The 26,112-nt window shown below is 37.5% G+C and overlaps 1 protein-coding gene across 1 annotated transcript in view; it reads right to left on the bottom strand.

Moving 5' to 3' along the window:
- Positions 1-26,112, bottom strand: part of PCDH15 (protocadherin related 15) — a 1,265,671-nt gene that overhangs the window by 128,218 nt on the left and 1,111,341 nt on the right. The window contains exons 26-27 of the mRNA XM_032845308.1: positions 17,312-17,421; positions 15,678-15,818 (exon numbers count right to left, since the gene is read on the bottom strand). Of these exons, the coding sequence (XP_032701199.1) occupies positions 15,678-15,818; positions 17,312-17,421 (251 nt within the window). The remainder of the gene's footprint in view (positions 1-15,677; positions 15,819-17,311; positions 17,422-26,112) is intronic.

Here is a 26,112-nt window from a genome sequence, read left to right as displayed (position 1 = left end):
CAGTAAAATATGGTTGGCCAGTCCCTGATAACAGAGCCCAAATACAAGGGCGGGTCAGGTCAGGTGGAGAAAACAGAGCCTGAAGGCAGGGATGAGTTGGGCCAGATGGAGACATCCGATCAGTGGAGTGCGCATACTGTCTCCCTAGCTACCAAGGAGTGTGGACCCCACCTTTTGGGTGCCTTTGGGCACCAATTCTGACCAAGGTGATAGGCTAGTTCAAATAGCTACTATGGGGTGAATTGTAATTCAATTGGCCACCTGTGTGTGATCTAGCATGACTGTGCAGCTTTCTCTGTGTGTTACAATCTCATTGGCTACCTGTGTGTGGCCAGGCTCAACCACATGGCCTTTGCTCTATAAAAGTTAGTCTGTGAGGCTAGATGTCACTCGCTCTCTCTGTAAAAGGCGGGCCCACATGGTCAGTTTGATTCTCCATGCTTGGTGTGAAATAAAGCTTTGCTTGACTTTCGCTTTGTATCAGTCTCGCTCCTTTGATCACAGACCTAACATCAAGGTAATTTTGATTTGGAATGGTTGCACTGGTCAATTTTATGTGTTATAACATTTTCCTTCATAAGTACTTTTTTACAGAATTTCTCTTTACCTCTGTTCCTTTAATCTCATATATTTCTCAGCATTTATGAAAAATCATCTAGTAGGAATTCTTCATAAATGAAATTGAGCTGCTGGACTGGTTAGAGTCTTTCCTGTGCATTTTAATAAAACATACATATGGCAATCGCCATTAGGGAATTTTGAGGCCAGCATATGCTATAAATTAATAACTGGAAACAGACTTTCAAAATTGAAAGTGACAACATTTAAAATAATGATTTCCTTTGAATTGCTTGTCTATAATTATTTTTAAGCTATGATGTAGGGGACTAATTAGGTACAAGATACCAAGACAGTGAAGGGGCAAGACTGATGAATCGAACTTATAAAATTCCTGGGGATAAAGAATGAATTAGCCTTGGAAGAAGAATTATCTACTAGACTTGCATTTTGAGTATGATTAAAAAGAATGACAGGTTAAATTTATGTTTTTTATCTCTGAAACCTAGCATTCTCAACATCAGCTTTTTAAACACATATAATACATAAATTGAAAGGCATGCTTCATAAACATATAAAACTAAAAATCAGGCAATGTTTAAGAATATACTAATTATGTCTGTTGTAGAGAGAAAACCAGGAAATCCTTTACTTACTGTAATTTCCCTGTTTTCTTCCATATACAAGTCTTCTCTATTTATTCAACATTAACCTTGTCACTGCATGGCCCAGCTAAGAGCCATCCATAGTAATATCTTTAGATGCTATTTTCTCAAATATCTGCGTGTGATGTTTGATGTTTCCACCACCTGTTGCCTTTCTTGAAACCCCTCTGGGGTTTGGACAACAACCCCTTTGGACAACAAACAGGCCATTATTACACAAGTTTTACTCCTGTTTCTATAGCCTCTTCAACTGGCTGTTCCTTTCTCTCATTCACTGAATGAAGGGCTTCCCTTAAACTCAGTCTTTTGCTACTTTCCTCCCCTGCCTCTTCCTTGAAGGTACAAAGCAAGAGGGCCCTGGGAGCTCGTTAATTCTCCTCTTTGGGCAGATTAACAAGTAACCTGGTCATTGGATCTGGGTTGGTTCAGTGGATCTCAACTAACTATCCCCAGTCCAGGCTGCTTGGCTCTATCAGCCCCCTGCTTTAGGCCTTATTTCCTTGACCAGGAAGATCCACTGTTATGTGGTCAATGAATTTTTCCTTTTCCTCATTTCCAGATTCTGTTTACATATATAGAGTAGTACTGTTATGACTCCCCTGATTTTAGCACCTTTGGTGGGGTGTTCAAGTATGTGCAGATTAAAGTTCTCTCTGTGGGTTACAGAAGCTAGAGAGGTAATTTTTTTCTTTGATGCCTTTCTGCCTGATCTCCCCAATTAAACCTCATTTGCATGTATACCATGTGATGCTAGTGATCCTTTGCAAACTAATATCCCTTGGCTTAAGTAATCATTCTGTACATCTTCCAAAATCTAAAAGCCAAGTCCTGACCATCCTTCAAAAGTTCAGTTATTTCCAACTACTTTCTAGATTTAATTTGTGTTACCTGGCATCAAAAATATAAAATTATTCTTGATTTATTTCTTTCTCTTTATGGCAAGTCTTCAAGTCCTATCAAATTCTCTCTTACATATGTTCTACATCTTCCCCATCTAGCTGGCTGGTGATGGTTAATTTCATGTGACAACTTCACTGAACTAAGAGAAGCCCAGATAACAGGTAAAACATTATTTTTGAGTGCATCTGTGAGGACGTTTTGAGATCTGAATCAGCAGACTGAGCAGAGAACATCGTCACCAGTGCAGGTGGGTGTCTTCCAATCTCCTTGAGGGCCTGAATAGTGGAAAAAGATGGAGGAAGGTGGAATTTGCTCTGGGTGTGAGCTGGGTCATCCATTTTCTTCTGACATTGGTGGTCCTGGTTCTTGGGCTTCAGACTCAGATGGGAGTTCACACCATTACCATTGAGCTCTATTGGTTCTCAGGCCTTTGATTTTGGACTGGAACTATATACCACCAGCTCTCCTGGACCTCCTACCTGCAGACAGCTGATTACCGGGCTGCTCACTCTCCATAATCACGTGAACCCATCCCTTATAATAAATCTTCTTCTGTATCTTAATCAATTCAATTTCTTTGGAGAAACCTAAGCCCAATACTAGTTAATGCCTAGATTATTATTATTTTTTTTTAAGATTTTATTTTGAAAGAGAGAGAGAGAGAGAGAGCAAGTGCCCAGAGGGAGAGGAGAAGAGAAGCAGACTCCCCACTGAGCAGGGAGCCCAATGTGGGACTTGATCCCAGGACCCTGAGATCATGACCTGAGCAGAAGGCAGATGTTTAATGACTGAGCCACCCAGGTGCCTTAGACTAATCTTTTTTTTTTTTTTTAAAGATTTTATTTATTTATTTGACAGAGAGAGATCACAAGTAGGTAGATAGGCAGGCAGAGAGAAAGAGGAGAAGGCAGGCTCCCTGCCAAGCAGAGAGCCCGATGCGGGACTCGATCCCAGGACCCTGAGATCACGACCCAAGCTGAAGTCACAGGCTCAACCCACTTAGCCATCCAGGCGCCCCTAGACTAATCTTTTAACATTCATTCTCTATTCTTTCTCTCTCCAAGCTATCCTATGTGCTGATTAACTTTTGTCATGTTATTTCCCTGCCCCCTCCCAAACAGACAAGAGAAGACTACAAACATTTATTCTCTTTATCAGTATTTTAAATAGTTGTGAAAATGTACACACATGGATGTACACACATGCATGTGCATGCACATACACACAGGGAACATCCTGAACGTTCAGATTACTGTTTGCAGATACCTGAATTCATTAGGTTTTGGGGGAAAAATACAAAAAATATAATTTTAAACAAGCATCTCAAGTGACTGTCAAGTTGCTCAAAGACCATGTCCTAGATGGTACATTTTTTGAACCGCTTTTGAATGTCTTCCTAGTTACCATTAATTCTCTGTTACCTCATTCTGCTCTGGACACACTTTGTAAATTCTTCCCCCAAGCATTTCCTTCCAAGTTTCAACACCCCTGCCCAGCCCCCAGATCCTCTGTCCTTCCCTCTTCTACCTGCCTAACAGAAGGGATTAACAGACAAAATACATTAGCAGACATAAAAACTGCTTCAACTAAAGTCTTCATTTCCCAGCTCAATCAGTAAGTGATTTAATCTGGCACAGTAATATATTCTCTTTAAACTCAAACTATGCATATCTATGCTTCTCTTAATCAATTAGCCACATACTTTTTTTGGTGTTATTGCTTATTTTTATACGTAGGCATCAAGTTTTCTTCACTAGAATACAAACTCTTTGAAGGCCATGATATCACCTTCTAGATTCTTCTCCACTTAGCATTTAGAAAAACACTTATGCTTTTCCAGTACTCAACATATGTGTTTAATGTACAATTTTATCATCATCCCTGTAGCAGTAATATAATGTTTCAGGGGCCATGGGCCTGGGTGGCTCAGTGGGTTAAGTCTCTGCTTTCAGCTCAGATCATGATCCCAGGGTCCTAGGATTGAGCCCCCGTATCAGGCTCTCTGCTCAGCGGGGAGTCTGCTTCCCCCCCGCCTCGCTGCCTGCCTCTCTGCCTACTTGTGATCTCTCTCTCTCTATCAAATAAATAAATAAAATGAGCATAGCTGTTGCAAGTAAAACAATCACTTAAAAAGTATTAGTCTGTTTGAAAATGTATATATATATGTATATACATATGATGACATGAATATATTGCTCTGAAAGTTTATATAATATATAGTTATATAAATACACCTCCCACACACTCACATATATAATTGCTTGACTTCCTTTGTTCTTACAGATCTCTCAACATGTCTATTAATATAACTTAAGCTATTTTTCTTAAAAAGAACATCTTTCCTGCATAAAAGAATTATAGTCTAGGTTTTCATGTCTTTTATATAAATTATCTCGGCTACATGACTTTTTAAAATGATTTTATTTATTTTTTTGACAGAGAGAGAGACAGCAAGAGAGGAAATGCAAGCAGGGGGAATGGGAAAGGGAGAAGCAGACTCCCCACTGAGCAGGGAGCCAGATATGGGGCTCTATCCCAGGACCCTGGGACCATGACCTGAGCAAAGGCAGACACTTAATGACTGAGCCACCCAGGTGCCCCTCAGCTACATGACTGTAATCATGAACATTAGCATTAGTCTAAGAGTAATAATGACAACAGGAACCACAAAGTCTTACCCATCCATGTCATGGATTCAAAGATAAGTGACACCTGATTTTAGGGTCTTAACAACACGGTATTCTGTATTCCATGCTGTATGTCTGTTTACCACTTTTATTTTGGAATGCCCTAGATTCTTGTATTTGGCCATATATCTAGCAATTTATTATCGCTTCATATGCTTAACTCATAAGGTGTTTTTGAAATGTGATACAAGTCACAATCATTGAGAAGAAGACTATTATGGTTCTATTAATTATTCCAGGTAAGAATTAGATCGATATTGGCCAAAATCAATCATAACAAGATCTAAGAGTTAAGTACAATAGGATTTTTAATATAAATAATAGATGTCCAAAAGGTAAAATTGAGTAGATCAACAGAAAACGCAATAGCGTTTCTTTGATAGAAAGCATTAGAGCATGGCATCAAACATAGCTAACCAGGCAAATTCTCTATCGCCCTGGCAAAGTATTATTCCCTATTTCCCCCTGAAATAGATCTCCTCCAGACCGTCATCCATACTACTCTCTCCTTCAGGATCCAGCTCAAACTTCATATTCTCTGAGTTTCTGAGAAACTGAGGCACTACAAAATTGGATATCACATCCTTGCCTTTGAAACTCACAGACGTGACATATTTATTCCGCACATGACAGGGACAATGGGTGATTAAGGAAAGGTAAAAAATGTGATGAGTTTTTAAATGAGCCTTATAAAAGAATTACTTGGAGAAAAAGGACAGAAGGAACTTTTAAACAAAGGGAACAGTGTAAACAAAAACAGTAAGGTAGAGTCCTTGAGATTAGGGAAAACACCTCCATCAATATGTAGACTGGGAGATGCAGGGACCTAGGAAATGCTGAGAGGATGGAGAGTCCCCTCCTGTTGAGAGGATGACAGCTACAGAATGGCCATCCTACGCACATTCCTTCCACGTGGCACTTCTCTCCATATGCTTTTCATTTTTAAAATATAATGCTAAAATGTATTTTTGTGTAGTTAATAGGCAGTTACGTCTATTTATTTTCTTCTAAAAATAATCCATTGGTAAGTCTGTAGGCATGTTAAAGCTGCTCAAAGTAGAATCTGTCACTAAGAGAAAGGAATGTACATTTTCCATTTGTTATGAGATAAAAATAAAATAAAATCAATCTGACAGCCATCTAAATCTTTAGCAAAATAGTAGAAAGACTTGTACATCCTTGCTCTATAGAGAAGAGCTGACATTGATCATGTTACAACAGAGTGCGGAGGGCCAGTGGACATACACACATTAACAGTATAAAGAATCAATGTATTTAGTAGAAAAATTCTGATAATTTCCTGCCTATTTTTAGCGGCTGAGATAAATGGTATGCTTATGTTATCCAGATAATTGCTTCCGTTTTCTCTTTCTGGAAATGATAGCTCTATAATGTATATGACTTAACAGATTTCACTTCTGTGCATAGTTTCATGTGCATTTAACAGAGCTCAGTTGGCCTCTCTTGAAATGGCATTTTTTCTGAAGCAAAAGATATACAGTTTCTACTTCATAGTTTTGGAATTTCATTATTAATCGGATGATTGTTGCTCTCAGAAACAGAATATAAGGTAGCAAAAATATTGTGAATCAGCAAATGAGCTCCATTTGAATCTCAATTTTTCAATTCTGCCTGGAAAGGCAAGGAAAAATTAAATTATTAACTGTACTAATTAAACAGAAGTTCCCAAGAATAAAGAAATTATATCCCCTGTCTTAGGCCCTAGGGCTTAAACTTAGGTATAAGTTAAGGAGAACAATTTTAAGCATTCCTAGTATTTTAGTTTTAGTTGACCAAGGAAGTCATATAACATGTTTTCCTCATGGGGGCGCCTGGGTGGCTCAGTTAAGTTAAGCATCTGACTGGCTCAGGTCATGATCTCAGGGTCCTGGGACTGAGTCCTGCATTGGGCTCCTAGCTCGTGATTTTCTCCCTCTCTCTCTGCCTCTTCCCTTGCTCTCTCTCTCTTTCTCAAATAAATAAAATTTTAAAAAAGGTTTTCTTCATGGAACATTATTTTTTTCCTAATACATATGAAAAAATATGTATTATAATCTGTATCCTCATTTAGAGGGGTTGATCACACATCTTTGTCATTGGTTCAACAAATCACTTTTGGGGTCAAAGGAAGAACACTGCCTCAATGCACTTGGTTTCTGAAATGGATTTCATAAAATTCCATAACCATTTTTAAATCACATTCTCAAGTAAAGCTATTTTGCACAATTCAATTGTTTTGTGGACAGGTAAATATTTATTTCATTAAAAATGTAATTGGTTCAACTGTTTATTTATATAAGATACCTAGAATGTTAGAGACAAAAATCCAATAAAGGATATAATGGTATTAGCTTTCACAAAGTAGTCTCCAAGTTTTAAAGTAATAAAGTCTGAATATAGTTTCTAAAATCATGGTTATGTTTTTATAGAACAAATATAAGACCTTGAACATTCGAGGTTTTAGGACTGAGGAAATGAATATGTGAGATGCTGTGATGTTGTCACCCAACTTATATGAGGAACACTTTTTAAGTCAGTCAATCACAGCTAAAGAGTCATTAGCATTACTTGTCACAGACCTTCTGTTTGGAACCAGAAAAGCCAAGGAAATGAAATGTATTACAAGCTTGTACCCTACAGCAAAACTATAAAATGAAATCAATAGCGTTTGAATTGTTTTATCACCAGTTTAAGGTTTATCTTAATTGTCTTGTCACTTATCCTTGATTGAAAGGCTAGTTATTGAATCAAAACACAATGATCTATTCATAAAAAGCTGGCGTTATTTTCTTCCACATTTAAAGATAATTATAATTTTACCATAAAAGAAGAACTGCACTTCAATTGTGGAATTGCATAAACCAAATTATACAGCAATGAGCTAGTTAAAAAGGTGAGTAATATTGCTTTTGCTTTGTATAAGATGAAAAACATGGTGATGACTTTGTGGCAGAAATACTGACATCTGTTTCTGTGGAGGTTCCTGCACACAGGTCCCCTGGGGTCTCTCTGGGAATAACAGTGTTCCATCCTGAAAAACCAGGAGGGACTGAGGCGTTCTGGGGAGATGGAGAATGGAGATGGACACAAAAGAAGACTCATAATGTTGAAATAATACAAAAAACATGAATGCCTTTGCATTTATCTTTCCCTCATGAAATGAAGGTATTCATTTGGTCAATAATAATGCTCATTGAGAGCCAGGCAGGAAATATACAGATGCCTGACTGAATGGGGCCAGCAGAAGAGAAGAAAACCTGGGAACCTGGAGGTTCAGAGAGTTTATCGTGTAGGAGGATTAAGAAATCACAGTCCAGAAGTTTCCAGGATGCCTTCAGCATCATACGCTGCAGGACTGAAACCTTTAACTGACTCTGGCTCTTCTAATGCCCACCTGGATCCTGGCAGTGAAAAAGTTCCAGGTTTGCTACAATGTAGGAACCGTGGACGGTATAGATACTGCACGTGTGCGTGAGTCCACCTGAGAGTCGAATCCCTTCGCAAGCTGCCCTTCGTTTTCCAGACTTGCTCATTTCCTAGATAAGCCTTTACGGAGCATATGTTTGCACTACGCCTTTTAGGCTACTGGAAGCTGTCAATACATAGCAGACAAAAATCCCCACCCTCAAGGAGCTTAACTTCATTCCGAGTGTTATAACATATTCTGCTCTAGACCCATGCTCACATCGAGTGCTATTCCTTTGTTCAGGAATACAACCATAAAAGTTGATGCTGTCTCTTCTACTCTTCCTGTTATCCCGCTGATTTGAGCCCATCTTTTACCCGCTGCCGAATAAAAGCTCAAGTTACTTGTGATATTAAAAAAAAAATTAAGTAATAGAAAGTACTGTAGTCATGGTAAAGTTAAAAACTGTCTAATTCAATATATTAATCAGTGTTTCTAATTTAATTCAAAGGTAAAACTTCTCTTGCATCCCAGCTCAGGCATTTTCCTGGGAAGTCTCCTGTCTAGGGAGAAGAGGTTAGAAGAGGCTCCTTACTTCTTTATTTTTTTAAGATTTTATTTATTTATTTGACAAAGGGAGAGATCACAAGTAGGCAGAGCAGCTGGCAGGGGGAGGGGTGGAAGCAGGCTCCCTGCTGAGCGGAGAGCCTGATGTGGGGCTCGATCCCAGGACCCTGAGATCATGACCTGGGCCAAAGGCAAAGGCTTAACCCACTGAACCACCCAGGCGCCCCTAGGCTCCTTTCTTCTTGATTCACCAAGCTCCTCACCCCTACCCTAGTGGGTGTTGTTCGGATGCTGCTTACAGGTTGGGCTGTTTGAGAAGACGTCTCTGATCATTCACGTGCTAGCTACTCACTCTTCTGTGAACGCATCACCAGCAGCCACCATACCCCATGACAGTGTGGCATTATGTTGTCACAAGTTGATGTGTCCTTCAGGCATTGAAAACAGGGCCTGAAACTAGCAACTTCGTTTCATTATCTCTGGTCCTAAAATCCTAGGAAACACCTGGCACATTAAAAATGCTAATGCTCAATGCCAAGACAGTGGGATGGTCTCGATGGCCAAGGAAAACAATTCTCTGTAAGGCCTGCACTCGTGACTGATATGCAAAGTCTAGAGCTTGTTAAATAGGAAGGAAGAAAATAAAGAGAGGGATCTATCATATTTGTGGCTTATTGGGATACATTTTAGTTCAACTACTTTTATTTTAGTACTAAACTAATGAGCTAGTAGACCCATTCTTCATGATTAGTTTTCCATTCTGGGGAAAGTTTGCTCTTTAAGAATGCTTTCTGGGGGCACCTGGGTGGCTCAGTGGGTTAAAGCCTCTGCCTTCGGCTCAGGGCATGATCCCAAGGTCCTGGGATCAAGCCCTGCATCGGGCTTTCTGCTCAGCAGGGAGCCTGCTTCCTCCTCTCTCTCTGCCTGCCTCTCTGCCTACTTGTGATCTTTGTCTGTCAAATAAATAAATAAAATCTAAAAAAAAAAAAAAGAATGCTTTCTGTTAATTTGGGTTATTTTATTCATCATTCGTTCTCTCATTTGGCCATATATTTATTATAACTGCCCAAATGGTTAATGGAGTTTAACTATAAAAGCAGGTAAGGAAAGCAAAATATATCTAGAAACCCTGTATGAAAAATCTAAAGCACACAAGTGAAACTTTCATCCTAAACTTGGTAACAGCTAACCCAGTATGAAAGCCTGAGAGGGTTAGAGAGCTCTCATTCTCTAAAATTCATCAACTGTGAAACAATTCCACTGATTCAACAATTATTTCGAATATCCTTGGATTAAAATGTGTATTTAGGGAATTGAAGAAGATGATTGAGGCAAAATGTAATATCCGAATCTTCCCGAATCGCGCCTCATTACAGACAGTCAGGGATTTGAATGGCCAAGTACTGGGGACGGGATACCATGGGAGTCTTGCTCCCCCACATATCCTGCTGAGTGTGCCAAAATTGTATTGTTTGGATCTTTTTTTCCGACCAGGGACACAGAACTATTTACGCAGCTGGTAAGTCTGAAAAGTGAGATAATGCATGGCACAGTCCAGCCGTTTCTGTGATGACTGTTACTGTTCCTTGCTATAAAAGTGGCAGCGTCTCCAAGCTCCTTGTTCCCTGCCCACACTGTCATCTGCTCCACTCAGGGCAGGGCTTCCCTGGTCCTACACCCACCACAGGTCTGGAGCTCAGGGACCCGTGTCGTATGCTGTGTGCTATGCTGATACACCTAATACTTTCTTTGTGAGTAATGAGGTCCTTAGTCTCTGACCTGGAAGTCTCTCCTATCAGCAACCATGGAACTAAATTACTAAAGTGTACAGTTATTTTTGTGGGAGTCCCTTGCTTCTAGGTCTCCTCGGTATCACATGTATGTAATTAGGAGAATATCCTAGCAACCAGACCAAAACCCCACAGATAATTTCTCCAGCTAAGTACCCACAACAAGCTAACCTCCAAATCCCAGAACATGAGCAACTGGAGAAAACAACGGACAGAAACAAGATCTCTGTATTGTCAGCAAGTATGGTAACAGCCACTGTTTTTAGGGAAGCTGAGGGATGGCTAAGCATTTCTGTTGCCCTGAGAGTCAGTGAGTCTCAAAGTTGCCATTGTGCATTAAGTGGAAATGTGACTAAGGTAATAGGAAAGCAATAGGGCAAAACTTCACACTATGGAGAAAGGGGAAACCCTGAGAACAGAATATAAACTGAGCAGGACAGGGACAGCAGGGCAAAAAGAGAGAGAGAGAGAGATTCTCTTGAATCTCTCTGGAGTGAAAGTGGGAGTGCAGAAACAAGTAAGAAGATTTCTAAAAGTAAAAGGATACTATTTCTTTTTATCACTTTGTGAAAATAACTGAAAGAATAGTCTAGAGCTAGAAAAGCTGCCTTATCCCACCTTCCTTTTCTGAGTGTGGAACAAATAAATTCACTGAAACATGAAAAATAGAAAAGAACCATGGTCAAAGTCCACACGGTTAAAAAAAAAGAAGAAGAAGACCAGTGATCAAAACAATGGCTCTTAAAAATATAAAGGTATTTGAAAAGAATATGCAAATTGTACCTTAGTATGTTGAAACAAATTAAAATAGTTTATGAAAAAAAGAGAAGTCCTGTAGGAAAAACATGTATCAGAATTTAGAAAAACTCATAAAGTAAAATCTTAAAAAAATCCAAGTCAATGAAGAAAGATCTTAATGAGAGAGAGAAAGGGATATAAACAATAGGAAATGATTCATTACTTGCATAGTTGGAGTGTCCTATGATGAAAAACAAGTTAATAAAATAGAAAAAAATTTAAAAATTAGAATTCAAGAAAAATTTTCTGAAATAAGGTTAGAATGCCTATACTATCTATATAGGCAGAAAATGACTCAGAATAGCCAAAATGGAGAACATTCCAATAAAACTACTGAACTTTAAAGAAAAAAAGAGAAATTCTTTGGAAACTCAGAAGTAAAACCAACATGCATTGGAAAAGAAAACCAGTTTGTCATTATACTTTTGGGCAGTAGTATTTCATGGGAGAAAAAACTGGACTGAGATATTTAAGACAAAGAAAGTCTCGTTTGATTGTTTGTTAAAGATTTGATTTATTTATTTGAGAGAGTGAGAGAGAGATTGAGAACATGAGTTGCAGAGAAGGGACAGAGGGTGAGGGAGAAGCAGACTCCCCATGGAGTGTAGAATCTGACTCTGGGCTCCCTCCCAGGACCGTGAGATCACAACCTGAGCTGAAACCAAGAGTTGGACGCTTAACTGACTGAGCCACCCAGGTGCCCCAAGGCTTTCACATCTAGCCAAATTTACATTCAATTTTCGGGTCCACAGATAAACTGTCACTAATGCACAAAAATATCAGTAATGCTATTCTTGTAAGCCTCCTGTGAGGAGTCTACCTCAGGACAAACTATAGACAATTGGATGACTGATTATCTTGTAGATATTAACAATCCTTCTTCAAATGCAATGTGTGGGAAAAGTAGATGAAGCAGAAACATTGTTCACAGTAGGAAATACATAGTAGGGGAAGGGCCAAGTGGATTATGTAAAGTAAAAGTAAGAGAACAAGATCAAGATCTGGCCCACACATTGTTCTGGCAAGTAGAATTTTGTCGGAGGGGAGCCTCACCCATTTGCTTAGTGTTGAAGAACAACCCGCCATTTTGTTTACAGATCATATCTCCCTTCTTTTCAGCTACTACAGGATTGAGTAGTTCAACAGAGACCATATGACCCATAAAACCAAAACAGTGTATGATTTCGGTGGCCACATTTGCAGTATGCAGTGAATCAATGTGTTATTTTGAAAAACCAGGAAATAAAAGGGAAGAACCAAACATTTTTTCCTCTCTTTACTATAGAAGGAATAGAAATAATCAAATATTCGATGCAGAGAAGTTTCTTTTTATGGAAATATTTGGCTACTACAAACAGAGGAGATGGAAGGACAGAATCAGTAGATAGGACTTGACTACCTGTGCTGGTGCCATCAGGAAAGGAAAGTCATAGGGACTGGCGTGTCTCTCTGAGGAAGCAGTGGATATCACCTACAACTTATTTGTTTAAAAAAACAACCTAAATCTAAACAAGCATCTAGCTCTATCATTTTACAGGAAATAAAGGAGATAAAGAAAAATATGAAATGACCCCTTAGAAGTGTGCCCATTGAAACCTGGGCTTCAGAAATCTCATTTCTTGAACAAAGAAACATTAAAGGAAATTAAAAGATATGGTGGAAGGGAAGCCTATATTTTAAAAGAGACACTTGAAATACTTTTCAACCAATTGTAATATATAGACCTTATTAGGATTCTGATATGAATAAATTTTTAATATAATATGGACTGGATATTCATTGATATTGAGGAATTTTTATTAATTTGGGAGGAGTAATAATGGTGTTGTGATTAAGTTTTGAGTCCTTATCTTTAAGAGATACATATTCAGATATCTGAAGATGAAATATTGTGTCTCTGATGTGCTTCAAAATAATAAGGGAGGGAATGGTGGAGAGCACCATTGGTTAAGTTGCATAGCTGACACTTGAAGGTTCATTATAATATTCTTTGGAATTTTATGTATGTTTGAAATGTCCATACTAAAAGATTAGAATGTTTTAAAGATTCCTAGTATCAAAGTTATGAAATGAGTTCTGAAATTATTCTATTTTATTATTAAATTGCATTTAAATATTAAATCCAGTTACAGCATAGTTTTGAAACTTACTTTGAAAATGAATTTCATTAACAAATTGTTGGCAAAGAAATTACAATAGAATACTTCTTCAATGAATCAAAACCCTTTTGTTTATTAGTTTTATTCATGTGACATATGGCGGAGCTGAAGACCATGGGGCAGCTAATTCTAAAGGAGGGATAAACCTTTAAACAATTAATTAATTAACCTAATTTACATAATGGCTTTATTTTTGCATAGCTAATGAACTAGGGATTCATTATAGGCCATATCAGTCATTGATAAACGAAGCTGTCTTAAATAGGTGAGTTTGTATTTCAGACTCTAGAGGCAGAGGTCAGTCATGAAATGTTAATAACAGTATTAAAAGCCTCAGGCATTAAACAAACTAACATTTAGCTTTCAGATCTCACGCTCTTCTGAGAAGCTATGTCACACATCTGCTAGCTGGTCTCAGCTCTCCACACATACTTGGACACATGTAAGTATACATAGGTATATTAGCTAAACTTTTGTTAGCCTAGATTAGATTTAGATTAAAGTAATGAGAACTAGTTATATCATATTCACATATGAGATATCGATATGTCTTTATTCCTAGAAGTTGGAGCTATTTCCTGAAAAATGCCAAGTTCTACAACCTCAATATTTAGCAGATTTTTCTTTCTAAATACAATTGTTCATTTTTTTCAAAGAAGGATGACAAATAGAGTTTTCAAATAGTTTCCGTGTTTCCCAAGTTGTAGTAAGGTAGTCTGCATTATATCATTCAGAACTACTCTAACCTTTTGACTCCTGGTTTAGTCAACTCAAATGACAATTTTAAAGGTTTCTCTATATTTTGTAAAAATAATTGTCTACAGTTTAAAGATGCTAAGAACTCAGGAAACTGGCCTGATATTTCTTAAACAATTATGCAAGTGATGAATAATCATTGAGGACAACGTAATTCCCTTAATTTCAAAGTCACACCATGTATATCTGATTTTTTCCAAATGACTTGGTTGTACCTTTTTGAACAACTGTGTAGCCCTCCACACTATTCAGTGAGTGAGACTTGAAAGAAATAAAAAAAGAGTGATAACTTTTAGGATCATCAATTACCGCGCTGGTAGAGAAAATTCTAGGGCACATCTCTTGCCTTTTCTATCCACCTTTCTCTCCTTTCTTCCACCTCCTGGGTTATGTGGCTCTGGCTTTATGCCTGTACCCTGGGGTTCTCATAGGCTCTTCATCCCCCCCCCGCCGCAACCTTCTAAAGATGCTGATTGTTGGAGTGTTGGTGTACAATGTCCAGGAAGGACCCCGGAATGAAAGGAGTCTGTTTCAGAGCCTGTTTCCCACTTCATGCTGTCTCTGAGCCTCTGTTCCACTAACAGTTAAGTTCAATTTGGTTTTCTCGGGTCTTCTAAATTCTAAAAGAGTTGGTGTGATTATAAAAAGATGAACTGCCCAAAGTGCAAATAAGTATTACCTCAACAGACAGAAAGGAACAGCATTTATCTTGTTATTAGTAATATCTCCCAGAATCTCTGCTGGCGGCCTTCACAGATTGGCCTTACTTGCTCTCTTCTGTCGGTAAACTATATCACACAGATGTTGGAGAAAGATTCTGGAGACAAAAGCTGTCTGCTTAAATCTCTGGGTTTCCATTTACCAACAGTGTCATTTTTAAAAAGTCACTTAACCTTTTCTTATCTTGTCTTTGTAAAATGGGAATAATAATTTTCATCTCCTAGAAATGGGTGTGAATTAAATATAACGCTACATATAACTTACAATAAATGTTAGTCGCTCTTCTAAGATGCATTTTCCTCTGTGCTAAGAAAATCTGTAAGTACAAGAGACCACAAAATTCAGAGTATGTCGAGCAGTCCTGCACCCATTAACAATATATGTTCCAGAGAGTTCGACAGAGCCTTATAGTGGGTTTAAGAATAAAGTTGATTCTAGAAATACCGTATACCCAGTTTGAAGATGGTGCATTATTACTCTGATATATCAGGAGTATGAAATCACTCCCTGCACTGTCCTCTATATCAGCTATTAAAATGGATGGGCAGTCAGCTCCAAGTACTACTGATCTCCCTATGTTCTGTATGGATGACTTTTGGACATGTATTTCATCAGCAAATGAGCAGAAGAACCATAAAATCCTTACAGAATGCTTAAGTAATGTAACTTACTTTTTGAAGGGACTCGGAGATTGGCAAGAACCACTTCTAGGGAATCAGCCTGGACTCGAAGTACGTAGCTTGTCCTGGTCTCATAATCCAGGGGGGCATTCACATAGATAACACCTGTGATGTTGTTAATTCCAAACATATCTGCAATTAAAATATAGTTCTTTGGTCATTTCCTTCACACTATAAGAAAAAAAAAGAGAATTCTCTTTAAAAGGTACTGTGATTTTAAAAATGTGACTTGTTAACAGGAGTAATGCATAAAAGTTACAGGATGCTAGCTTTTGGAAACTATGTTCCATCTCTTCAAATTATCATCAGTGTATACTTAAGTGAACCTCTTAATTTTCTAGTTACGTTGAGATTCTCCTGGAACAATGAAACAATGTTGCATCAGTCAGTTAAATTTGGGAAGCACCGCATACTATATCCATCATGGTAGATTTGGATGGTCCTTTAAATACTAAAAGGAATTAGAACTTTGTGATATTTAGGGAGGAGGCATAGCATCATAGTAGGAACAAAGAAGAAAGTAACAAAAGCAAGATGTCCAGCCCTTGCTGCAAGAGCAGCAATTTCCAGTAATGGTGATTGAGATACTTAAAAAGAGCCTTTATAATTTCCTTGTGAATTGCTTAATCACATTTCTTTTATACTAATTTACTTACTAAATATTAAATATTGAATAATCATGTATTTATTAAATGTATATTGATTATTCCTTTTTTAAAAGATTTTATTTATTTTTGAGGGGGTGGGGCATGAGAATGGGGGAGGGAGCAACATAGAGGGAGAAGCAAACTCCTGGCTGAACAAGGAGCCCAATGCGGGACTTGATTCCAGGACCTTGGGATCATGACCTGAGCTGAAGGCAGATGCTCAATGGACTGAGCCACCTAGGTGCCCCTAAATGTATACTAACTATATCTCAACCACTATGACATGCCAGGCTATCCAGTTTATCAAAAGTGAAAAACAGAGGACCACTAACTATGGATAATGGTAAGAAAAAGAATGGGTGAGAAAGGCAGCTGTGAACTTTTTCCCAGAAGCTGGCAAACCATCCTGTTCTCAGTGAATACTGGTTGGTACACAAAACTGAAATTATTTATTTACTTACAATTGTTAATTTTATATCAAGTTGACCACTTGAGGAATCATATTGTACAATGTACATGGGTTTTATCATGGATGTGGCTCTTTGGGCATTAAAAATTATTTATGATCCTAAAATTTCTTCAGTGTTAGCTTAGCTATGACATGGAGTGAGTCATGAATGGTCCAGAATGGTGGGAAGAGAGCCCTGTAGGCAATAATTATAACCAAAAGCTGAAAGTATGATGCATTAATTTTGAAGAAATATTATTAAAATATCCCTAAGTGAGGACAAGAGCAAAGTTTCCAGAATTGGATGATTAGTATTTCCTGAGCTTGGGGGGGGGGTGGCGGGAGTGGGAATCATGTTTGTTAGTACTACCAAATTTTTTAATTAGGATGAGCACAAAGGTACCAATTACATTTAAGTTGGATAACTTTTTTATTAGGAAAAATGGAGTAAAGAATAATTCAATCTAAACTGAATCCCAGATCCAAGTGTGTTAGTTTATGGTGAAGACACAGACCAAATACATACTCACCTTCTTCATTTCCTGAAACTATGGAGTACACAATACTCTGGTTGATGGCCGCTGCAGAAATCACGCCAACAATAGTCCCTGTGGTTGCAAGTTCACTCACTGGAGGGGGTCTGCAGGTTTAGAGAAGAGGATTCATTTTTTGTAGCCTATTTGTCATGACAGAGTTCTGAATTTAATAATAGAATATGCTAGTTCATGTATGAGTGCACTTATTTGAATAATACGTTTTCTGAAGTTTTCAAAGAAGTACTACATTAATCTCCAGCCCTAAAAACTGTGTTCATAATTATGCAAATTCTCTTTGTTGTGAATGTCTTGTCACTTGCATTATTTTTAATTTGAGATATAATTTAATTTTGGATACTATTTTATTATCTGCCAAACATCATACAAAAATTCTTCCCACTTGTTTCTCCAAATTACCTTCTGAACTGAAAGCAATAGAAGGATACAATTTGTTACCTCAATTTGTAAAGTAAAATGTTGCTCTTTTGCTGCTGCCGTTAGCATATTTAACCAATAGCTTCCAGATGATTCTTTCTAGTCCTTATTCTTGCTCTACTTTGAGGCTCTAACTGTACTGAAAGTATTTGAACAGATGGCCTCACAACACTCACCTTTCTCTCTTTTTTTTTTCTACAGATTTTATTTATTTATTTGACAGTCAGAGATCACAAGTAGGCAGAGAGACAGGCAGAGAGAGAAGGGGAACCAGGCTCCCCATTGAGCAGGGAGCCCGATACTGACCTTTCTCTTGAACTCACTGATTTTGCTCACCTGTAGCCAGGTTTTGCCCTCAGTACGATGATATTCGCTTAATTTCCAAGTGATATTTTCAACAAAACATCTCGTTCTCAAAATCTTCATTTATTTTACAGTATTGGTGACTGTAACTTAGGCTATCATAACTTTAATTATAACCTAATGGAAATAATCTCACTTTTATAATATACAAGTATTTATGTTACCCAGATCCAGCAGATTTTAAAAAATTAGTAAATAGCCCAGTCAGTCTACCTAGTGTGTCCAACTTCTCTGAGCTCCCACATCTTGCTTCAAGCTGATAAGACAAATCCTACTGTAATTTCCTCCACTGGCATTTTCTTTTCATACTTACTCTCCTAATATTGCTCCTCGTTTTTATCTCCATCCTCTCAGTTCTTCTAATCTGGATTACACTGTGCAATTGTATTTTGACTTCACCAGACACTTTTTTTTTCTTTTTCTTTTTTTTAGAGAGAGAGATCACAAGTAGGCAGAGAGGCAGGCAGAGTGAGGGGAAGGGAAGCAGGCTCCCTGCTGAGCAGAGAGTCCAATGTGGGGCTCAATCCCAGGACTCTGGGATCATGACCTGAGCTAAAGGCAGAGGCTTTAATCCACTGAGCCACCCAGGTGCCCCATCACCAGACACTTTTATAACAAATCCTGAACTACAAACATATGGTCCAGAATATTAATTACATACAACTCTTTATAAACACGTCCAAATAGCTGTGTCCTTTGTCACCATAGTTCATATGCTTGGTTAAGTTACCAAAATGTAAAGTGATCTATTTTATAGGTGCTTTAGTGCCTAATGGGGCTCTATATATTCATCGCATATTCAATAACTACTTTTTCCCCCGAAAGAGTAAGAACTAATCCATATAACTTTTAATGAAAATGATCAAGTATGTCTATATGTTCACATGTACTTCTGCCTTCTTTTGTTACAGCGGATAACCACAACTCCCCCATACCACATCTAAGAGGTTTGGTGAAGGCTGCCTGTGTCCCCAGGGTGTGGATAATAGTTGGGTAATAGACACATTACCCATCTCCAGTCACTGAGGGTGTTTTATCTTCATTGCTCAGTGTTGATGTCTCATGTAAAAAGAGTCTTGCCCAGAAATTTTATCTTTAGTACTAGGAAACATTTTTGGGAAGAATTTTAATGCTGTTTGATGTTACCCTATGAGAACATTGATCAGGTTCTTGTTGATCATGATACCAACACAAATGAAAGAAGTAAGGTTGAAAATAGGTCCCTTATATTTTGCTAATATCTAAATGCTGCTGTACTTGGAGTTAGGTAAGCTCATCATTTCAGTGACCAAAATAGTCTTTAATTTCTCCTTAATCTAGGATTTTTATGATTTCCAACCAAGAAGGTCCCCACTAATTAACAAGAACATGTTTAGATTAGAAAAGGATACCTTTGCCTAGGTAAACACTTCTAAAGTGACATATCTGAGATAACAATTATATTTTCTGAGCAATTTGTTTACACATTGTCACAGTGTCCATTCAGTGGAATATGGATGCCTTAGGTAACCTTGAGCAGGAAAGATAATAGTCTACCACAAAAAGGAAGAGAATCACAAAAGCAACATTAAGGTTGGTTTTGATGGACTGCTTTGATGATAAATAGATACACTTTTGTATGGTATTTTGTATGGTAAAGGAGACATTGAGACCATGTGCTGTTTGTTGCATTGCCTATTGATAGACCATGGTGCTGGTGCAATAAAAACCTGGAAAAGATGAAAAATCAGAGAGATGGAAACAGGATAGTCTATGACATGGACCTCAGTAACAGCCCCTCCTGACATTGTGATCTTTGCATATCGCTCTCCTCTCACAAGACAGCCAGGCTCCAGCTTGCTTCTAATCAACAGAATACCATAAAGAAAATGGGATGTCACCCAGTCATTACATTACATAAGACTGTATCCTTCAAGATCCCTCTTGCTAGGGGACTCTAACTCTCTCCCTTGCCGGACTGAATGAAGGGGACATGTGGAATTGTCCATAAGGCAAGAAATGAAGGTGAGATGTCTGACCACCAGGCAGCAAGGAACTGAGGCTCTCAGCCCAACATCCCACTTATAACTGATTCTACCAACAACCACTAGTTTGGAAGCAGACTCTTCTCTAGTCCAGCCTCAGATGAGACACTGGCCCTAGCTAACACCTTGGTTCAAACCTATGTGAGACAAGAAAACACAGAATGCAAGTAACTGGTTTCTGACCTACAGAACCTTCAAGATGATGTATGTGTAGTTTTAAGTCATTAAGTTTATAAAAATATTGTCTTGCGCAAGAGATAACTGATACACATGGCTTGAATGTTAAGAGCAACAAATTAACTTATGACAGGTCAATATACCATAAAAGTTTATTTTGGTATAAGAAAACATCCCATTCTGGGATGACTAACATAAACTGAATTTCTTCTTGTGAAAGTAAATGTTGCTTAGATTGTTGACTTGTTTATCTTGTTGCTACTCATAAGAACTAAATTTTATGCTTTCCATAGTTAGTTTCTTGATCCTTATAAAGTACATAAATAGAAAGTTTGCAGCTAATGTACCTTCAGCTTTAACACCAGAAAAATGCCACCGTTCATTTCAAACTTTAAAAACAACATTTCATGTATATTTTTGTACAATTAGGATGGAAATGATCGATACTGGAAAAAGTAACTGGCATCATTTTAAAAGGAATTTAAATTTTATGCACACCACTAAAAGCATTTAAAATACTATTTGTTAGTAAGTGTTTAAAACGGATTTGTTTTCTAGACAAAATATCTCCTCATTAACCTTTGCTTTATTGTTCCTACACACTTCTTTCTACCAGAATCAAAACATACTATAAAAATGCAATTTTCTCCTGGCTAGAATTAAATGAACCTCCATGATAATGAGCATTAGATCACAAAATTTCAATTCTTTTCTATTTATTGCAAGGCAGACCCTGTTTTATTTTTGTTTTACGCCCTGAAAAGTACCAGTTACATGATTGGGGCAAATTATATATTTCCTTAGGAGTCTCATGTTACTTGAATACAAAATGAAAGAGTTGGTGTAAATCAGGATCTGTAAAGCTGGCTGACAGAGAGGACAGAGAGGTAAGGGAACGGCATGACATGGACTGGGCATCAATTAAGAGGGAACCAGGTGGGCGGGAGGACTCAGGTGGCATTGATGCTCTATTTAATGAGGGTAACTGCCATGCTATGTTGCTAGTGTGGTGAGAGTTTAAAATGGGATTAAGGAAGTTCAAGGTTTTTTTTTCTTTTTTTAAAGATTTTATTTATTTATTTGACAGAGAAAGATAGAGCAGCAAAGGCATAGGGAGAAGCAGATGCCCCACTGAGCAGGGAGCCTGATGTGGGGCTCAATTCCAGGACCCTGGTATCATGACCTGAGCCGAAGGCAGATACCTAACGACTGAGCCACCTGGGTACTCCTCAAGTTTTTTTGGGAATTCTATGAACTTTTATATTTTAGGAGCCAGTGGGAGTTTATTATTTTTTTTAAAGATTTTATTTATTTATTGGACAGAGAGAGATCACAAGTAGGCAGAGAAGCAGGAAGAGAGAGAGGAGGAAGCAGGCTCCCCACAGAACAGAGAGCCAGACATGGGGGCTCGATCCCAGGACCCCGGGATCATGACCTGAGCCGAAGGCAGAGGCTTTAACCCACTGAGCCACCCAGGCGCCCAGGAGTTTATTTTTTAAGGCATCCTCTGACCTGGTTTGACCTACAGGCTGACAGTTTATGATTTTTAGAGTTCTATCTGTAAGGTACTTTCTGGTCCAACCCCATCCTGAGTCTGAGGTCATGTGACTTATCATTATCCGCCTTCTTTCTGTGGAGTACAGTCAAATCTGTTGGTTAATTTCAGAAGCAAAGAATTATGGCCAAATAAAGGATTCTTCAGAAACTTTAAAAAAAAATGTTGCAATTCACCCACTTTATAATAAACAATACATCAATAACCTTTTCCAATTTAAACTTTTAACACCTCACTCAAAACAAATAGGTATCAGGTGTCTGAAGTTAAGGAATTCTGCTTTTTAAAGCTAGATTTACTGCCAATATAATTGAGCAAAATCACTCTCAATAATCAAAGAGGCAGCTGAATCACAAAGGGCCCAGAAGTGTAGCTACACAGCTTTCCCATGAGTCTTTAGAGTCAAACAATCAGCTGGGTCCACCCTCCCCAGAAGAGGTACTGCTGGGAGCATGCTAAGGACAGTGGCTTTTGCTTTAACCAATACAGACCTTGAACACTGGAGAGATTCATAGTTTCATACCTGGAACCTGCCTTCAGGGCATCTATCACAAAGCTTGATCCAGGTGGATTTGATGTCTGTGTGTATCGACATACTTGATGTAGCCCTGGCTCCTATTTTTCCCTCCTGGAGCAACATTTTGGGCTTTATTGGCCATTTTAAACAAACCCCCCAGATTCTGACTAAAATTCCCAAATCACCTAAACTAGGGACGCCTGGATGGCTGAGTCGGTTAAGCGTCTGCCTTCTGCTCAGATCATGATTCCAGGTCCTGGAATTGAGTCCCACATCGGGATCCTTGCTCAGCTCCCCTTGCTTGTGCTTTCTTGCTTGCTCTCTCTCTCTCTCTCTCTCTCTCAAATAAATACATAAAATCTTAAAAAAAAAAAGAAAAAAGGAAAAAGACCAAAATAACCTAAGCTAATTATTAAACAAAGTATAAATAATATTTCAATTGAAAAAATTCAATTATTATAGATGTCAAATGTACATTTTATTAGGTCATTAATCTTGCTATTTGCATTGTCCTTGCCTCCCCTAAATTTTACATGTATAACAGCTGTATGTTTTTTGGATATCATGCTTTGATTTTTAGAGCAGTGTGAGATTTACAGAAAAATTAAACAGAAAGTATAAAGCTCCTATACAAACTCCCACCCCTAGTTTGCTCTATTTTTAACATTTGGCATTAGTGTGGCACATTTGTTAAAACTGATGAGCCAATATTGATACATAATTATTAACTACAGTCCATTGTTGACATGAGGCCTTGTTGACTCTTGCCTTGTAGAGTTCTGTGGGTTTAGACTGATTTATAATGTCATACATCTACCAATATAATACCATACAGAATTGTTGGGGTCACCTAAAATTCTCCTTTTCTTCAGGTACCCACCCCTCTTTCCCCCTGAACCTCTGGAAACCACCACTCTTTTTGCTGTCTGCGTAGTTTGCCTTTTCAAGACTGTTGTATGGTTGGAATCCTACAGTATCTCATCCTTTCAGACTGGCTTCTTAGCAGTATGTACTTTAAGCTTCCCCTATGTCTTTTGGTGGCTTTATACTTTTTATTGCTCAATCACACTACACTGTATGAATGTAGTATGAACAGCTGCATTTTAGTAAGAAGAAAATTGATCAAAATAACTCCAAGACTGTCGTTTAAGAGAAATAAATCTTTGCAGATAAAGTGTGGCCCAGAAAAGTTAACTGCTATAGGATTTATATGCAAAATGCTTACAGTGTAATTTTCTTAAGGATGTGGAAATTAATTCATAGATATCTGTTTAACATTTCAATTTTTTTCCTGAAAATATAAATGACAATAAATCTGTCTCAATTAAATACATTTTAACATATCTGAATCATCTGAATAATGACTATGCTAAAATAACAGACTTTGCAGTTTTCAAATGGTAGACCCCATTTTATAGTATAAATAGAGATGAAACAATTATTCTACAATTTAAAATCTACTTTTATTGTTGGGTTCAAGAAGTAACAATAAAAGTAAATGTTGTATGTGTCACATAAAGCTCCTAATTATTTTAAATGCCGTGCAGTTTAGGATATAAAAGTGTTTGTGAATAGATGCTATAAAATTTCACTGGGATTCAATCTGGCTCTATTGCTTTCTTTCTACTGAGAGACAAATCTAATTTATTTTGACATGTTTGAGTTCAATATATTTGCAAATCAGTGTCAATTAAGGAATTGTTTTTATATCTACTATAAGAGAATTAATGAAAATGGGAAGAAAAAAAAAGCATCCACCAGAACTCCTATTATTTGTAACCTTGGAGCAATTGCATCAGGGTGATCTGATTTTACTTATTTAACCAAGAAAAGCAGTTTTAAAAAGACATGAATCAGGAGAGAAATGTCAGCTTTCCCAGAATTTTTAGGATAGATTGTAGATAGAAAAAAAAAAAAAGAAGAAGAAGAAGAAACAAATAGTTAGACGCTGTATTTTTTTGCATATTTTCCAAAGATGCTTGCTATTTTGAGATACATGAAGCATCCTCATCTTTAAGAGAAGAAAACTGGAGCCCTGAGTAGTAAACCATTTCTCAAGTCCAGAAAACTACCTGAAGCTACATCTGCAATCTAGGGTGTATATGTTCATTGGTTTCATTTATTATTCACATTAATAGAGTTTATCTAATTTTGCTTAGTCATTGGCTCTCAAACTTGATAAGAATTATCTGAAGAATTTATTAAAATTTTCATATCTTTTTCTCTGTCATGCTTAAAGATTCTGATTTAGAACAACCATAGGAAAATCATTTATAAAATTCTGGTTTAAGAATTTACTTACTACCTATGTGACCTTGCAAAAATTCATTAGCTTAAAATAGAAATAAGATTAAAATAAAACTTGAACACTTTTAATCAGAGAAAATAATTAATAAAATGAAAAGGCAACCTACTGAATGGGTAGAAATACTTGCAAATTATATATCCATAAGGGGCTAATATCCATAATACATAAAGAACTTCTACAAGTTCTTCTTATTTTTTTTTTCCTGTAAAATGGAGACATTACCTACTTCAGAAGATGGTGGAGTGTACTAAGGGACATAATGTGGACAAAAAGATTACCTTAAACCTAGCATAGAGTAGGTACTCCAGAAATTATGGCTTTATTAATACACTATTCTATTGGCTATACTTCTAAAAGTTTAGTATAAATATTATACTGATATGCAAGTTTGTCTCATAGACAAGGGAACAAAAAAAAAATAAAACTTGAACACTTTAAGCAAAGAAAATAATTAATAAAATGAAAAGGCAACCTACTGAATGGGTAGAAATACTTGCAAATTATATATCCATAAGGGGTTAATAGTCATAATACAAAAAGAACTTCTACAAGTCAACATCAAAAAACCAAATAATCCAATTTAAAAATGGGCAAATAAATAGATATTTTTCCAAAGAAGACATCCAAATGGCCAACAGGTACATGGAAAGATGCTCAACGTCACTCATCATCAGGGAGATGCAAATCAGAACCACAATGGGATATCACTTCGTGCCAGATGGATTGGCTGGTGTCAAAAAGACAAGTAATAACAAGTGTTGGTGAGGATGGGGAGAAAAGGGAACCCTTACCCACTGTTGGTAGGAATGCAAACTGGTGCAGCCCCTGTGGAAAACAGCATGGCGGTTTCTCAAAAAGTCAAAAGCAGAAATACCATATGATCTAGTAATCCTACTACTAGATATTTACTCCAAAGCAAATAAAAACACAAATTAAAAGAGATATGTGCACCACTATATTTACTGCAACATTATTTGTAACAGCCAAGGTATGGAAGCAATGTAAGTATCCATCTATAGAAGAATGGATAAAGAAGATGTGATGTATGTATACAATGGAATATTACTCAGCCATAAGAAAGACTGAAATCTTGCCATGTGCAACAACGTGGATCGACCAAGAGGGTATTGCACTAAATGAAACAAGTCAGACAAAGAAAGACAAATACTGTATGATTCTACTATGTGGAATGAAAACATAACAAACTGGTAATTCAGACTCATAAACACAGAGAATGAACTGGTCATTGTCAGATGGGGAAGGAGGTGGAGGGGGGTAAAATAGCTGAAGGGGGTTAAGGTACAAACCTCCAGTTATAAAACAAATAAATTACAGAGAGGAAAGTATAGCAAAAGGAATCCAAGCAACAATATTGTAATAATGTTGCATGCTAACAGGTGTTGACACTTATCCTGG

This window comes from Lontra canadensis, unplaced genomic scaffold (genome assembly GCF_010015895.1).
Source record: "Lontra canadensis isolate GAN:19392208 unplaced genomic scaffold, GSC_riverotter_1.0 scaffold162, whole genome shotgun sequence".
Taxonomy (NCBI): domain Eukaryota; kingdom Metazoa; phylum Chordata; class Mammalia; order Carnivora; family Mustelidae; genus Lontra; species Lontra canadensis.
Note: the sequence above shows the minus strand (reverse complement) of the source record. Positions and strands in the feature narration are given on the sequence as shown.